Source organism: Python bivittatus, unplaced genomic scaffold, assembly GCF_059951505.1.
Source record: "Python bivittatus isolate LINGU-HERP-01145 unplaced genomic scaffold, Pbiv_v1 ctg000570_np1212, whole genome shotgun sequence".
Classification (NCBI taxonomy): Eukaryota; Metazoa; Chordata; class Lepidosauria; order Squamata; family Pythonidae; genus Python; species Python bivittatus.
The window spans coordinates 7,263,755-7,279,949 of record NW_028277097.1 but is presented as its reverse complement, the minus strand read 5'-3'; the positions used below and the strand labels follow the sequence as shown (position 1 = coordinate 7,279,949).

The window sequence follows — 16,195 nt, the reverse complement described above, 5'->3', positions numbered from 1 at the left end:
AGGAATACCTCAAAATCTTTTTAAATTTTTTGTAAACAGCATGCGAACAGTTTTCATCTGAAAAATGGTACAAGAAGCTGCAGATCCACCCTGCCCCCTGAAAAATGAAGATAACATGGTTATCTTCAAAGCCCTCACTATGAATCTGAAAGCTGGAATAAAGTTATCCAAAATCTCCAGGTTCTTCTGTCTTCAAAAATATTTATCTACTTCTACAAATCTTTTAAGATTTTCAGTGGAGAGTATCTTGTGGGGAGATAGATCTCATCTAAAGAAGGGATTTTCTTGGTAGAGGCACTCTCCAGAAGTTCTTCTGGCATGAATTCAATTTGCTTCAGGCAAAAGCCTTTCTTGTTTTTCTGATGTGGTTCGACATAGTTGAACTCCTGCTGACTTTTTAAATGCTATTTTGATAATTTTGTGTATGATATTATAGTTAACACATTTAATCATTTATTTCCCAATCCATATTTACTATTTTTTATTTATATTCCAATTGTGTTACAGGTAGTCCTTGTTTAGCGACCAAATTAGGACCAGAAGCTCTGCCGTTTAGCAAAGCAGTTGCTAACTGGGAAATCACATGACTGTGACTGTGCTTTCCTTTCCCCCTTCCCCCACCCATTGGAATGCCCACATCGACATTGGGATAATTAGCAAGAAGGTTTGTATTTACATGCATTGGAGAGGAAGAGATTACAGGAGAGTAAGCAGGCATACAACAGGGAATGCACATCAAAAGCAATAGGAGCATGCTATGCAAACAGCAGGTGTATTCCCCATTGTGTGCCTGCTTACTCTCTTGCATTCCCTTCCTCTCCAATCTCTCTGCTCTGTGAGGGAGAGGGAGAAAAAAACAGGTCAGGCCTAGGAGAGATTGCCTAGAGATTGCCTAGAGATTGCTTGGTTTTTTTTTTCTCCCCTGACCCCTTGCTTAAGCAATCTCTCTGCTCTGGTTGGGGGTGGGGGAAATAAGCAATCTCTTTAGGCAATCTCTCCTGTGCCTGACCCATTTTTTTCTCCCCACCCCCCTCACAGAGCAGAGAGATTAGAGAGGAAGGGATTACAAGAAAGTAAGAAGGCACAGAATGGGGAATACACCACTTGTTTGTGTAGTGCACTCGGAGCTGCCAGTGCCAGCGCATTCCTTTCAATGTGTATTTCCTGTTGTGTGCCTGCTTACTCTCTTGTAATCCCTTCCTTTCCAATCTCTCCACTCTGCAAGGGGGAAAGAAAAACAGGTCAGGCACAAGACAATGTGTACTGAGTGTAATGGTGACTACGTGACTGAGGGATGCTGCAAAGTTTGTGAATGCATGCCTTGGTGACAACGTTATTTTTTCAGCACTATCATAACCTAGAATGGTCACTGTACAAGGCAGTCGGTAAGCAAGATCAACCTGTATTTTTTTTGTTATTCTTTTGTAACCCACTCTGGAAATATGATTGAAAGATTATACAAAATGACTTGTCATCAGTAAAATGAATAAAGGGAGAGGGAAAGCCAAATGTAAGGAAGAAAGATTACAGAAAGAAATTAAAATGAGTTTGTGCTAATTCAAACACACACACATGTGTTTAACACACACACTTATAGTCATTCCATTTTTTTTATCTCAACCTTCTGCTCAAACAAGTATGGATGATGGTTGTATGGATGTACCTTCAGATAGTTCTCCGTCAACTGGATCATTATCAAATTTAGACAATATTAAAGGTACTGATTCCTTCTTTGGAATCATATGGTAAGGAACTGTACAGCTGAGTGTCACTAATACATTAATGGCATCCCACTTCTAACCTCTGAATGACCTCTCCCAGCCATTTTATGTAGATGTGTATCTTGTTCATGGTGGACAAGATAGAACTCTGTAGAACAATATAGATCATCAGCCTAGGCATCAAACTGTAGCCACCCCCACCCCCACATCACTTTCTAGATACATCTGACAGAAAGGACAGAAGCAGTGTAGATCAAAAGCCAAATTCCCAATCCTGCCAGGTGGTCCAGGAAGATATCATGGTCAATGGTATCAAGAGTTGCCAAGACCGCCAAGAAAACTAGCAAAGCTGCACTCTCTCCAGTATCCAGAGTAGATCATCCACCAAGGCACAAATAAAGTCTCAGTATCATAGTCTCTATGAAAGCCCTACTGAAATGGCTCTAGTCAATCATAATTTAGGTGCATCTGGAGATGCAAGGCTACCACCTTCTCAATTATCTTTCTCCGAAATGACATCTTTGAGACAGACTTAAAACTGTACCGATTTTCAAATCATGGTATAGTTTCTTCAGTAAAGTTCTTATAACCGCATCTTTCCTACCCACAAGAAGACATTGATCATCTGTCTTAACCATTGAGCCAGTCCTGTGCTGATCATTTGAATCATCCAAGTAGGACAGCGGCTATGTAAACAGGTAGTACCACTCATTTCTCCACATCCTCAAGTTCTACAAGCTGAAAAATAAATCCATAATAACACAGCAAGCAGTTGCCGAAGTTTTATCACTATGACCTGCCCTAACCCTCCAGATAAGTAATTTATGTCATTTCTGAATGGCACTTGTATGCAAGATTATTTTTAACTAAAGTGCAAGAAATATACTTTTCACCCATGAGAATTTCATCAGAATTTTGTTGCCCTTTGAAAAAGAATGCAAAAACTATTGTTTTGTCCATAAAATTGAATCAAAATGGTTGAGAGGGAAAAAAAAAAAAGGCAGATGAAAATTTCTAGATATCTAGGCCTAGTTCCAGGTTTAAATCCATCCTCAGCCACATAACATATTGGCTTTAGGCTGATCATTCCCTCTTAGCCTGGCTGAGCAAGATAAAATTGGGGAAGACAGGGATTGTAGATTAGGACTATGCAAATCTTCAGTGGGGTGGGCAAATCTGAATCACTAAAAGCAGGCCTGCAAAGTGAAGCAGAGGGATGCTTTGAGTTAACAGAGAAGCCACGCCACTTTAGCTGCTTCTCTGACTCTTTGGTAGTCTTTTGTGCTCGTGCAGAAGTCATTTGCCTGAAAATGAAGCAGACTGGCCCCACCACCACCCTTTTCGAGACAGAGAGTTATTGGCTCTGATGCTTCACTTTGAGCACCAAGCTGGACTGTACCCACTTTACACAATTTCGATGCCCCTAGTTTATATGCCACTTTGAGTATTCTTATTTGGGATAGACCTACAGCAAACCAACCAGCCATTTCTGTGCTCTTTATTCTGCTTTCAAAGATTCAGAATCTTTCAGTGCCAAAATGTATTGCTTTCTTCCTAGCGGTGGCCATTCTAATACTTTGCATGGCTCATTTCGCTTCACAGCTAAAACAACCTAACTATTATCTTGCAAACAATGCATGTTCCCTCCAGCTTTTGCATAGAGTGTCATTCTTTGGTAGATGACAGCCTGAAGACAAAAAGAAGGTCTGTCTGCAGTTCAAGCAATTAAGGTGTTTTTCATACAATTCCAGCAAATGGAAATAGGTTCTTATCAGCACGTCGCCACAAAAGCTACTAAACAAGCACAGCAAAAATAGACGTCCAGGCTCCTTTTCGAGGACTGGAGATTGCTACACACATGGGTATCCTTCACAGTGTGAAAACATTGCAGGCACATTCTTTGAAACACAACATATCAGCTGTGTTCTGAATGCCAAGGCTCTAATTGTTTTTCTAACAAGCTGACCCTGGGCTTTACTCCGGAAGGAGGGAGAGAGAAGAAAGCACAGGGGTAGACACCCTTGAATCTGCTGCCTCCCTCAAGGCGTAAGTTCTGTAATCAATTAGTCACTAATAGGCACCAATTGGCATTGTCTCAAGAATTCCATTCTTCGGGATGACATCAGTGCAGTACAACTTAAAGGCATACGTGTAATACTATACTTATATAAGCAAGCACATATTTATGTAATTGATTCCATCTGAATTCTTATTCCACCTCGGCACACTTTCACACTTGGAGAGGGCTAATGAACAAGGAGCAAAACTAGGAAGGAAAAGTCAACAGTGGGATATCCCTCCACATCTGTGGGTCTCAGCAGCTGCTTGATAACATAGAATCTGGTCCTGGCATTGCTCAAAATCTGCATTGCTCTTAAGACACTGAATTATTCACCTAAAAATGGACACCTCGGTTTGAACGTCATGTTGCAGCTGCTATGAGGGTGCATTATTTGTGAAGAGGGAGTGGGAGCAATGCAGATATAGGAATGTATATGAATTCCTTCTAAGAACAAACGTCCATGAAGATTAAAAGTTGCTCCTATGTCAGGGCTTTCCAAACTTGACCACTTTGAGTTGAAGTCTACACATCTTAAAGTCACCAAGCTCAGAAAACACTTTCCTATGTTCACCATGAAGACAGGTTCATGGGAACACCTTTCATGTACCAGCAATAGCACAAACATGCTTCTTTTTGTAATCTAAAATATTTCTTTCTGGCATAGTTAGTTATTAAACATCTAGCTTTGAAAACATTGGTAAGCACAATTTCTGCTTTAATGGATATGAATACTGTGCTGATATCTCCTTTCCAATTTTCTTCAAATCTTGTTTCCCTGCTAAAGAGGCTCCTGCTTTTCTAACTGATTCTCAGGATGTTTGGAGAAGGGGATAAGGCAAAATAGAAGTGCATTCCCATTAAATGGATTTTTTGACTTAGCAAATTGTGTAGTTATTCTGCAAGACAGAACAGCTCCAGCACTCATGGTAACTAAGATAATTTTTACTTTATTTATTTGGTTCAATTTTAGTGCCGCTTGACTCCAGCCGACTCTACGCAGCTCACAATATTAAGCATCATTAAAAACACCAATACAAAAGATAACAAGTGCCAGAAGTTCAAGAGGTTTTCCATCAAACTGAGTGAGAATAGTCATATTGCTATTACTGGGGAGAAGGGACTGGAGGTGGGTTTATTATGTTTCAAAGCATGATGGCTGGCAGAGGTCAATATCAGTGGGCTCTTCTGCTGGCCACCATGGCATATGGAAGATGATGACTTGGAATGGAAGAGGAATAAATGGTAAACAGCATGAATTAATGAATGAAAGGCAAGGGGAAAAAGTAGATATGTTGTGAGTCTGAAACTAAGAGAATGGACTAAGGATGAAATAAATGTGAATGCTTGTGGTTTGATCTTGTTGAGTGGAGTTGAAGAATACCTGCCAAGGAAGTGAAGATGTAGGTTTTATTGTGAATGGAGGGGCTGAAATGTATGCCACAAAGCACAGTACTAGTTATTCTAGTCAGTTTAGACTTATTTTGCCATTACAGGCAGCTGTTATCAGCAATCCCAACCTTAATTCTTCCAGACAGCTGATCGCCAGTTTATCAATCCCTCTTGATTTTCCCTGCATAGAGAAACAGGGTGTAGTAAACTGTTGCCTACAGACTTGATTGCAGCTATTAGAAAAAGCATCTGGCTCCTAAATTTTGATGTCTTTCAGTGGTGATGTATATGTAGGAATAATGATAGACCTTGATAGACAAGGAGCTTTCCCCTTAAACCAAGAGCTGAGAGAGTTGGCAAAATTGTCTGATAAATGTATGTCCTGGGTAGAATGAGCAGATATAGATGTAAGAGTGTTTACAATTGGAAAATATTTAATTTAATTTTTTTTTTCAGCCATGTATTCACCCAGTGGCTCAAAACCAAAACAATCACTCCTGGATCAGTAATCCAGAGTTAATAAAACTGGCCAACATTGCTGTTAGGGCTGCATTGTTGGCAGAAATTTGAGATGACAAACCAGTAGGATTAATACTTACAAAGAGTAAGCAAGTATACTTCCAAATTTAGCCTAGCTAATCTGCATAGGTTACATAAAGCTGAACTAAAGGAGGAAGACCTCTTATGGACCTTCTTTTAAGGAGATAATTCCAACAGCCAGCCAGGGTGGGCAGAGTCAGGCCAGGGCCTGAAGGAAGTTCATGAAGAAGTTCCACCTGTAACTTAGTGGCTCACCATAAGAGGAAGCCACACACAGATCCCTACAGCTTCTAACATTTACTGAAATACCATGTCTTTCACTTGTTGAGATGGGTGGCTGTACAAATTAAATAAATACTAAGTGTTTTTATCCCTACTGGCCACCATTTATTATGCTGCTTCAGAGAAGAAGTCCATTTATCTCAGAAAAATAAGAAGGTTCTACCCATTCCTACATTTCCATATGTAAAAACACTTATACACATTGACATATGAGACTCATTTGCCCATTAGTGTGAATGTACGCATAACCCATCCATTTCCTGCTCTAAGCAAATGCAAAGTAGATTTAAATATATTATTTGCAGGATCATGCAGGCCTCCATGGGTGGGAAACAGGACATTTACAGCATAAATCAACACCTGCTTAAAGGGATCAAATTCACCTAGAGTTGAGTTTTTCAGCTTCTCACTCCAATAAAGGTGAGCCTATGAGTTATTGTGGACTGCGATTCCTATCATCCCTAGTCTTCAGACATGCTAGCTAGGGCTGATAGAAACATCCATAACATTAAAATTACTCACTCCCTTTGTATTGCTCTTCTCGCATCTTTCAAGTGAACCCAAACAATGGAGTGAACTCACTGTCCTAATCCATATTTTGCTAAACACAGTTTACCAAGGAAACCAAAAATAGCTGTATTCACCATAAATCATGGTTTAATGACTCGATTTACATTAATACTATGCCAAAACCAAAGTAATGTAATTCCTACAGCAGCCAATACACATAGACCAGCTGTTTATATAAATGTGTGAATACAGTTGTTAAATAAGTTTTCTTTTCTTTTCAGTAAATATAAATACATTGAAAGTCTGTTTCTATTGTGAAAGAGCCATTTCATCCATGATGTTTGTTGTCAGGGAGAGATGAATACATGAGGAATTTGATCCTTTTGCTATATAAAATGCCTTGCTAAATGTGCAGATCAGAACCTAGTTATCCACTAGATATTTATCATCCCTATAAGAATGATAGAAATTGTAGTCCGATGCATCTAGAGGACTGGGGAAAGCTGTTCTTATCAGACACTATTCCACTGTAAAAGTGTAACCTTGGATGCAGGTTTGATGCTAACATTCAGAGGAAAAGAGATAGGTATAAAATATTGCAGTTAAAGAGGTAGTTTTTATGCCTGGGGAAATAATTATTCCATCTCTTTGCTGAAGTGGGTATTCCTGTGATGGATGAGAATCTGGACTGCAAAAAGCTGGATACAGAAAACTAGTTAACTTTTTCTGCTCAGATTTGTAGATGAGAAGGAAATATTTAAGGAAAGAAGGAAGAAGCTGCAGAAAATGTATTTTTTGACCAATTGTCCCTAACAGGTTCATATAATTAACCTATTTTCAAAAGGTTTCTGCATGCATAGAACTTTATGTATGGTACAGTCTCCATGTATAATCAGAAGCATTGCATGGCCTAGGATGCAAATATCACAAAGATCTACATATATCCTAAATCCAGGGCTTTGCAGATGGACTGGATTTGAGCTCTTTCTAGCCAACACAAACAAAACAAACTGCCCAAGATCCTTTGGTTCTGCAGAATGAGGATCAGGGAAATGCTCCACCGTGTCTGAAGGGCACCAAGTTGGGGAAGGCTAATATAGGTATCCATATATAATAGCAAGACTGCCATGGGTGAAGCCAATAATTCTATCACCAGTGAACAACACTGACAGCTAAGCTGATCTGTAGATCAGAGACTGATCTTACTTTGTACCCTTGGAGAAAAATGCAGGGTCAACCAAGCAACTTCCCTTCATGTTAGTGTTCAAGAAGTTACTCCTATAGGGAGTAACTCCTACTCCCTATAGGGAGTAACTTCTAACTCAATGTCCCAGAAAGGAACTTCTGCCATGCACTGATGCAGCTTTTCTGAAGAAGAGGAGAGCTTTGGGCTTGGCAAAGGCCCGGGAAGGGATCTGGCCTTAAGCTCAGTCCTGGCATCCCTAAGCAATTTCTCCTGCCATTCTTCACTCACATTTAAAACTTTGGTGGAAAAAAAAATCAAGTCATTAGCATACTGTTTGTGCATTTCCTGCATAACACTATTTTTTGGTCATAAGCAAAGCCCCTGCATGCCCTTGTTGCAATCAAGCTTACACTATGCTGATTCAGAACTTGACTATGTAGCTTGTTCTATTGTACACCACACACCCTTGGTCAACACTGATGATAAGAACAGAAAAACCACTGTCCATTTCTTCTGTTCCTCTTGCTTTACTTTTTCTTTAATTTTCTTTTTCTTTCTTTCTTTCTCCACAAGCATTGACTTGGGCAGATACACACACAAAACACATGAAAATGTGGGGTTTTTTTTTAAAAAAAACATGCCCAATGCAAATATAATCAACTATATTTTATTTTGCTTCTTTATTTTGTCTGCGTGTAAGCAATTCTACCAGAGGCTCAAAAGCTTCTCTATACTAGGCACAGGAGTATAGGACAACACTTTCCAAGTTCTGAAAAACAGCTGAAAGATTCTGGGAATGCAGTTGGGATTTTTCAAAGAAAGAAAAAATAAGATCTCTGCTAGATAAGTTCAATAGTCTTAAATCAGTTCAGACTTGCTCCCAGTTACTCCAGGAGTTGAATGCAGGTTTTGGTTAAATGCTATGAGAAGGTTTCTAAAGTCTTTTCCCCATTCTGATGCTCTCTGGATGCTTGGACTACAGTTCCTAGAATTCCCAGCCAACTGATGAGAACCATACTGGGGATGGCTTGTATAAAGCTTATCTGTCTAAGTCAGTCATTAAATGAAGCTGCAACTGTACTGAATGATCTTACTTCAGCTTTCCTTTGCTTTACAGACCTGCAAAGGTTGTAAATGTGGGGATTGCTCACAAAGTTACTTTCTCATCCCTGTCCTAACTGTGAACAGTCGCTAACTGTGGATTATCTCTCTCTTGTTTAAAGTCTTGACAATTTAAGTTAAAGAGCAATGCATTTATTTCATTTTTTCTAATGAACTAAGTAGGGCAACAGATTGATCAGAGTTGTAATTTCATGTCCATTTATCTGGGAATTAGCTCTCTAAAATCAACAAAGTGTAATTCTAAGTTAACATGTATAGGATTATGCTATCACTTGAGTGGAATTTATCTCTTACTATGTTCACTTTCTCCTTTTCAATTTTTCCTTCTGTCCTTAATTCCAGCGCATGTGAGTATAAGAATGCCTGTAAAGCACAACAAAGTACAGGAAAGCACTTTTATCTTATGTGAAAGATGAAGCTGTATTTTGGTCTCATGATGCTAAGAGAGCAAATGCCGACAGTCAGTTGATTAACCATTCTGTTTGCAAACTCCTAACATCTGACAGCTGTCCTGATGAGGAAGAAATATGCACAGAGAATGATCTCCAGATGTAATTCTAATCTATTTCAGTAGTCTTTGACTCTTGCAGCTGTTTCTGCCTACCAGTTTCAGAAAGCCCACAATTAAGTTCATCATCTCTTTGCTACTTTAAGAACTCTTGTTGCATTTAAACCCACTTTTCCTCCAAGAACTTCAAGCAGTTTGAATGGTTGTTTACCTCCATTTTATCTTATCAACAGTGCTCTAAAACAGATTAGATTGAAAAATCTAATGAACTACAAGGCAGGTAACTGCCACCCCTATTTTTACTCCAAACACTAATCCTTCCACATCTTGTTCTCAGTTCAGTCTACGGCTACCATCACATAAGCTGAATGGAATCTAGTTATTGTCTTACTATTTAATAAAGACAGGGTGTAGGTCTCTGCAACTTGTTTAAAAGTGCAAAAGCACGAGATTATGAAATAGTATGTAGCTGTTGGCTGAACTGAAGGAATTGAAATTTAGGTGCCAGCTACTATGAACAGCTTGCCAAGCAGTCAAACTCCTCCTATTGTTTTGGGTTACTTTCCTTTTTTATCTGCTACAGTGAAATAAAGAATAAAGATAAGATCCTTCACTTACCATTGTTGAGAAAACTCTGTGCTCGCTTGCCTGCTCAAGACTGCCGTGTTACAAGAGGAACATTTTCTTTGTCCTTTGTCTGGAACTTCCTATTTTGAGTGTTCAGTGGTTTTATCCAGCATCTCAAGGAAAAACTTCATTAGCCCAATCCATGCTTTGCATATTGTGATCTGGCATCTCACAGAGTGTATAGCAAGAGCTTGAAAACACACTGTGCAGTTTGAAAGGAAAGGACCAGTGAAAATAGAGGTTAGTAGCTATAACACCTCCAGAAACAAGAGCTACCTTATTAATACACACAAACCATTGCCTTTTCTCATTAATACTGATTCTGATTTTGAGAATTTAAAGTTCTGTCAGAAAGGATTTCTCCTAGCAAAATGAAGTCTTCTCCCATTTCTCTGAGGGCTAGCTCCCATCTCTCCCAACCTACCACCTCAGTTTAAGATCTCCCTCTGCCACAGCTCTTCTGACATTAGGGCTGCTCACTTTTGCACATCCTGTGGTTTGTTTAATCATGGTTCATGAAACAAGCTGTAATTTACTGGGTTCACATGAGATAAAGACGTGAGATATAAATCAGAGGGGATAATCTCTGGGAGGCCAAGAGATTTTGCAGGATCGGAGGCCCCTAGAATAGACGAGGCCACATTATATATACAGGGTTTTTTTATTGTTATTTTTTTTCTTTGTCCTATTAAGTAAATAGGCAGCCCTTTCCCCTTAAATACTCACAGCCCACCACAATGGTGCAGAAATAAATAAATAAATAATAAAAATTGGCTCTACTCTAGTAATATAATACAATTGGTCATGCTGTCTAGAAGGACCTCAGTGAACCCCGGATGACATGAACATTTTCCACCTTTATTCTACATGGAAATAATTTGCTCTCCCTCTAAGTTACAGCCATTCCCCATAAATGTATTTACCATCTTATTATCCTTCATTGCTTTTCATGTCAACCTTTAGCCATTGTAACTAGTTTTATGTTTCCAGATGGACCGTTCACAGTGCTATTGTTCAAACGACATTCTGCAGCTATTCCACTTTTCCTGCTTTGATGATTTTTTTTCCCAGTGGAAAGAAAAAAGGATTGAAGAAGTTGGTAGGAAAACAAAAGAAAGATAAGAACTTCTGTGCAATACACCCCCCCATAACATTCTGCAAATGAGGCAGATTGATTGCATAACAAAAGCCTTGCAGTGTGTTTCCTTTGTCAGACAGGAAGGGCGTAAATGTTCAAAATAAAGTCAAACACAGATCCCAAACCTATTGATCTTAACAATCTTTGAATTTTACTGCATGCAGGCAAGAGATCTGGTCCTACCTGTAGACTACATTCATTGTAAGAGCTCTTAGTGAAGTGGCTTTAAACAATGTCTTTACAATCTACCGTAATTCCAGAGAAGCTGGTCATTGATCAGGAATAAAAGATTGTGAAAGTTGGTATATTCTGAGATGACCAAGTGAAAGACCCACAGAATTTGGACACAATAGAATTTAAAATAATAACAAGAACATCGAGCTGTCTTGTAAATAATATTGGCCAGAGCTGTTCAATTTGAACCCTATAGGCTGCTTAAAAGTTATAGAATTGGTCTCCGGGTGGACAGAGTCAATTGTTGTGGCCCATTATGGGCTCGGGGAAAGAGGACTTAAAAAGCCAAAATGGATGTGTTAAACCATTTTGTCAATGGATTTTGGTGGCCTGATCTAAAGGTTATAAATTCAGGGGATAGGAAGCTGCAAATGGCACATGATTTTAGCTTTTCTATTCTCTGTACAAGAGATCTTTAATGTGTCTTTATTATTACTGATTAGCCATTAGGCCATATCAGAATACAGAATACAAAACACAGAACATTAATAAGACCATATGTTAAAAATAAAATAAAGGAAACAACTTAAGTACAAATCATATTTCTGTATCACCCCTATAATTTACCCCAGTCAGATCCACATACGCAAATCTCAACTGTACTGTTTGTTTAAATAAAGGACTGTATTATATGTGATTTTTGAATTCTGACTGCACATAAAGTATGTTGTTTTAATATGAGGATCGCAATAGGTCATTCATCTAATGTGCGATCCAAGTTACTGGTCTCTCTTTTTTTTTTACAATTGACATTCAAATAATATATGTATTATGTCTTCTATCTCTGGAGCTCCGCAAATATAAGTATGCTCGTTATAAGGGACTTGGTTAAATCTTCCATATCTAACCATTGTGTCCAGCTGCTCAAACCTTACTCAAGTAAATACCGCCCTAAGATGTTTAGGCATTTCTATATTTAAATACTTGGCAGTTTGAAAGGTACATTTATAACAGCTCATCCATTTCAATGTGCCAACCTTACTAATGGTGGCTATGTCTCTCTGTGCTTCAGTATCCAAGATACTTTGTGCAACAATCTTTTTAGCTTGTTCTCCAAAAACAGTTGGACAAGAGACAGGGAGACCATAGCTTTTGATATAATTTGTCAATAGTACAATCCAAGAGGTCTGTAATTGAGATTTTGTCTCTTCTATCAGACACAATTTTGGGAGTCTGCCAGTTTCCATAGCATTGATTTTGCACCAATAATTGCAAGCCCTGATTTTAGACAAAGAACAAATTGTATAAATTCCCAATTCGGCTCTAACTGCAGCAGCTGAAGTCCTTTTATCCATGCCCAAGATACTTCTCAGATGCTGTGATTGTGTTTGTTCCAATGGTGGTACATATTTTAGGCCCCAAATACAAGAGATCAGGCCCCAAGTACAAGAGATCAGAAAGCATTTATTAAAACAGTATGAAAGACATTCTTCAAACTGCCAGTGGCTAATTCACATACCCATGTCTGCTATGTGAAGACTGTGGCTTCTATGGATAGATCTGCGTGTGTGAGAGAGGCACTTGAGGGAAAGCACATGCTCTCACATGGCTACAGTTGCTGCATATTAGTCTATGACTCTGAGAATACATGGAAACCTCTATTTTCCAGACCTCAGTATAAGAACTTCTCATGCAGCAGACCAAATTTCCATGGGGATTTACATTATTTGCACAGTGACATTGTCACGCAAGTGACATAAATTGTTATATACTTCTGTCTTTAGTGGATATTTGTGAATAATGGATCTCCCCTAATTAGTACATTACAATAAGGTTTCATTACAATGTGTGCTCGAATGAAGAATATGGATCTGAACTATTATTAATTATATTTATATACTACCAGGTTGCAATAATGAGAAGCCAGTCTATAAATATATTTAACAACTATTTAGAATAAACCAGTGAAAAAAGCAAGAACACAAACAATATGTTAAAAATATAACAATCGAAAAGCTTGTTAATGGTGGAGAGAATAAAACAAAATTGGAACAGCAGTCTTTCATGCAGGATGAAAATATGGATCTTCAACAGATGCCTAAAAGATTTTATAGAGTTTGGGGTTGGGGATTTGGGACAGCATTTCAGAGTGTAGGGAAGCTGACCCACCAAGAACCCAGATATAGTATTATTCAGTTCTCAGCTTATGCAGGACAATGTCCCCTATTTTGCTTGGCAGTTGATCAGAGGTTCTGTAATGGTAAAGATGATCTGTTGGGAATCCCCTGCCCCAAGCTGTTTAAGGCCTAATATGTGAGAAGAAACAAACTTGAATTTGTCTCAGTAGCTCTTGTGTTTCAAATATTTCAATCTTTGCTGCTTTCTCCAAGGCCTCACGAAACAAAAGAGTAGAGTCTGCAGCCCAGGGACCTCATATGGCTTTCCAGAAGTATGAATTTAACCTTTGACACCCCAGATTCTGTGGTGTAATTTCAGCAGCATTAGCCTGCATGGCTGCTGCTGCGGTTTCCATTCTTCTCCACTCTGCTTCATCCTCTCCTCCTCCTGCCTGTCTGCCTCTTTCTCATCCAACCCCAAACCCAGGACTGCACCTTCTTGTGGTCCAACTCCTTCCCAAGCCACAAAACCTTATGCCCCTATCTCATGTTTCTGGCCATGTCCTCCTGCCTTCCTTCCACTCTAAGCAGCATTCCATCGTGTAATGATATTAATTAATTTATTTAAAATGATTTATATGGCTGCCCATCTCATTAATGTGACTCTGGGTGGCCAAAAAAGTTAAAAAATACAACTTTAAAAATATACATATTAACCAACTAAAAGACAAAGTGGCTGCTGAAGACATCATGCACCAAGAATGTAGGCTCAACTAACCTCCCAAGCCCCTTGCTTGGAAAACAGCCAGGTCTTCAAGGTTTTCCAAAAGATGAGAAGAGTTGGGGCCAACCTAACTCAGGTGGCATGGTATTCCAGAAGAAGGCACAACTACAGTAAAAGCACACTTCCTGGCTCCCACTAGATGACAATCCCTGATGGATGGGATCCACAGCATGACCATCTTGCCCGACCTAATGTGTCAGGTACAAACCATGGGAGTAAGGTGATACCTCAGTAATTCATTTAACTTAATTTTTTTCCTGCCCTAATTTTGATCTGTTTGATCCCATTTGCTGTATGCCCTCCAACAAAAGTTGTACACACTTGCTTTACAAGTTATGTGGATGTCAAAGAACCACGGGAAGTATCTATTCCTTTGTAAAACTTTAGAGGGGTTGAAGGGGCCTGTACAAATCAAGCTGCAGTACGTTTTCTCTAATTCTCCACCAAAGGAGAATTTGGATCCAAAGACAAAAGACATTACAGTAAAGAGGATTTTAGGCATAGCAATGCTGCATTAGGATGCTGACCTAGCAGATATGTTTGACCTTTCATGAGACTGTATCACATTCACCCTCCCCCCACTTGGTTTTTTTAACCTTATTTAAATAGCTTCTACAATTTAGCATTTCAGTTTGTGCCCAGCCTGGAAAGGACAAGACATACCAATAAAACCTGATTTACATCACCCAGCAGGCTCTACTCACTGTATGGTTGACAAAGAGGACAGCTGGTGGAGCTTTTTTGGAAGATAGACCAGAATAGTGCTGCACACATAGTAGGGTGAACTTGTTCATGACAATCACCATGAATTGCAAGTAATCAATGGCCAGAAACTTTAAGCCAGGATGGAGAATGTTTTTTCCCAAAGTTCTCTAAGGGTTGTGGTGGTAGTGTCATGATGGTATGGATGGGACAGGGTCAACATTTTCAGACCTTCCTTTTTCTTTTTAGTATTTTTTTTTTAAGTAGAATACAAAATTTATCTAAAATGTTTCTCAAAACCAACCTCCATTGTACTCCCATTCCTAAACTCTCACTTCCTTTCCCTCCCAACAGTGAACATTTTACAGATAAAGTAGATGGAGAATAGAGAATTCACTCCAATTGTAAATCCTTAGGCAACAAAAGTAGCAGTATACAGAAACAAGAAGGGATAGGCAGCCTTTAGGAAACCCAAAGTAAAAGTAAAAGTAAAAGTAAAGACTTCCTTTAGTTAGGCTCCATTTATGATGACTGCATGGACACAATAGTGTTGTTTTCCTGGCAATATATAAAAGTGGCTTGCCACTGCCTGCTTTTGGGCTAGTTTCCCAGCCTAGATTACAGATCTGGGATTTCCTAGATCCCCATCCTAGTATCAATCAACTTAAGTTTTGTTGTTGTTGTTGTTGTTATTTTTAGATCAGCCAGGTTTGGCTAAATGCTGCAATAAATGTTGGTGGGAGAGAAAAATGACCAAACAGCCCAGTAAGGATGAGAACACTAGATGGCTATCGAATGCTATACTGCAATGTGTGTGCATGTCTCTCTGTGTGTAAAATAAAGTAAATGGTATGTGGCTGATTAGCTGGCACCCTCATCAGGAGAAACGTTTTATTGTAGGTGCAACATGTATGTTGTGATATATTAATTAAGAAGCCCAGAGCTCCTGGTTTAAAATGAAGAGGAAAAGTGTAATCCCATGGAATCATACCTTCTTCCTCTCCATAACTAACCTTCTTCACATTGCGACAAAATAGGTTGATATGGCCATGTTTCTTGTTCTACGTTCTGTTTGTGATGGACCAGTAAAATATCCATTGGGGTGATCCAAAATAAAGTGAACAAGAAGTTCTAGGGAAGGAAGGAGGGAAGTGACACAGGACTGCCTCCCCTTTTTTTAAATAGCAGCCTCATGTTCTTTTTAATGTTAATTTTTCCAGGAAGTGAGATAAAATAGATAAAGTATTGGGTAAAACAGGTTCAAATCCTTAGATTCATAAGGATTTGAAAAACTTAGTATGGGCTAGTTTTGACTTTTCCTCTTTGGATTATT

At 38.9% G+C, this 16,195-nt stretch overlaps 1 protein-coding gene across 3 annotated transcripts in view; it reads right to left on the bottom strand.

The window, feature by feature from the left end:
- FYB1 (FYN binding protein 1) overlaps nucleotides 1-11,254 on the bottom strand; it is an 81,054-nt gene extending 69,800 nt beyond the window's left edge. For 2 of the 3 annotated variants that reach the window (XM_088152759.1, XM_088152762.1), the window contains exons 1-2: nucleotides 10,871-11,254; nucleotides 9,939-10,149 (exon numbers count right to left, since the gene is read on the bottom strand). In XM_088152759.1, the coding sequence (XP_088008885.1) occupies nucleotides 9,939-9,941 (3 nt within the window). In that variant the 5' untranslated portion in view covers nucleotides 9,942-10,149; nucleotides 10,871-11,254. Of the gene's footprint in view, nucleotides 1-9,938; nucleotides 10,183-10,870 lie in introns of those variants that run through there. The other variant, XM_088152760.1, reaches the window with a different exon arrangement.
- Between the last annotated feature and the right edge of the window lie 4,941 nt (nucleotides 11,255-16,195).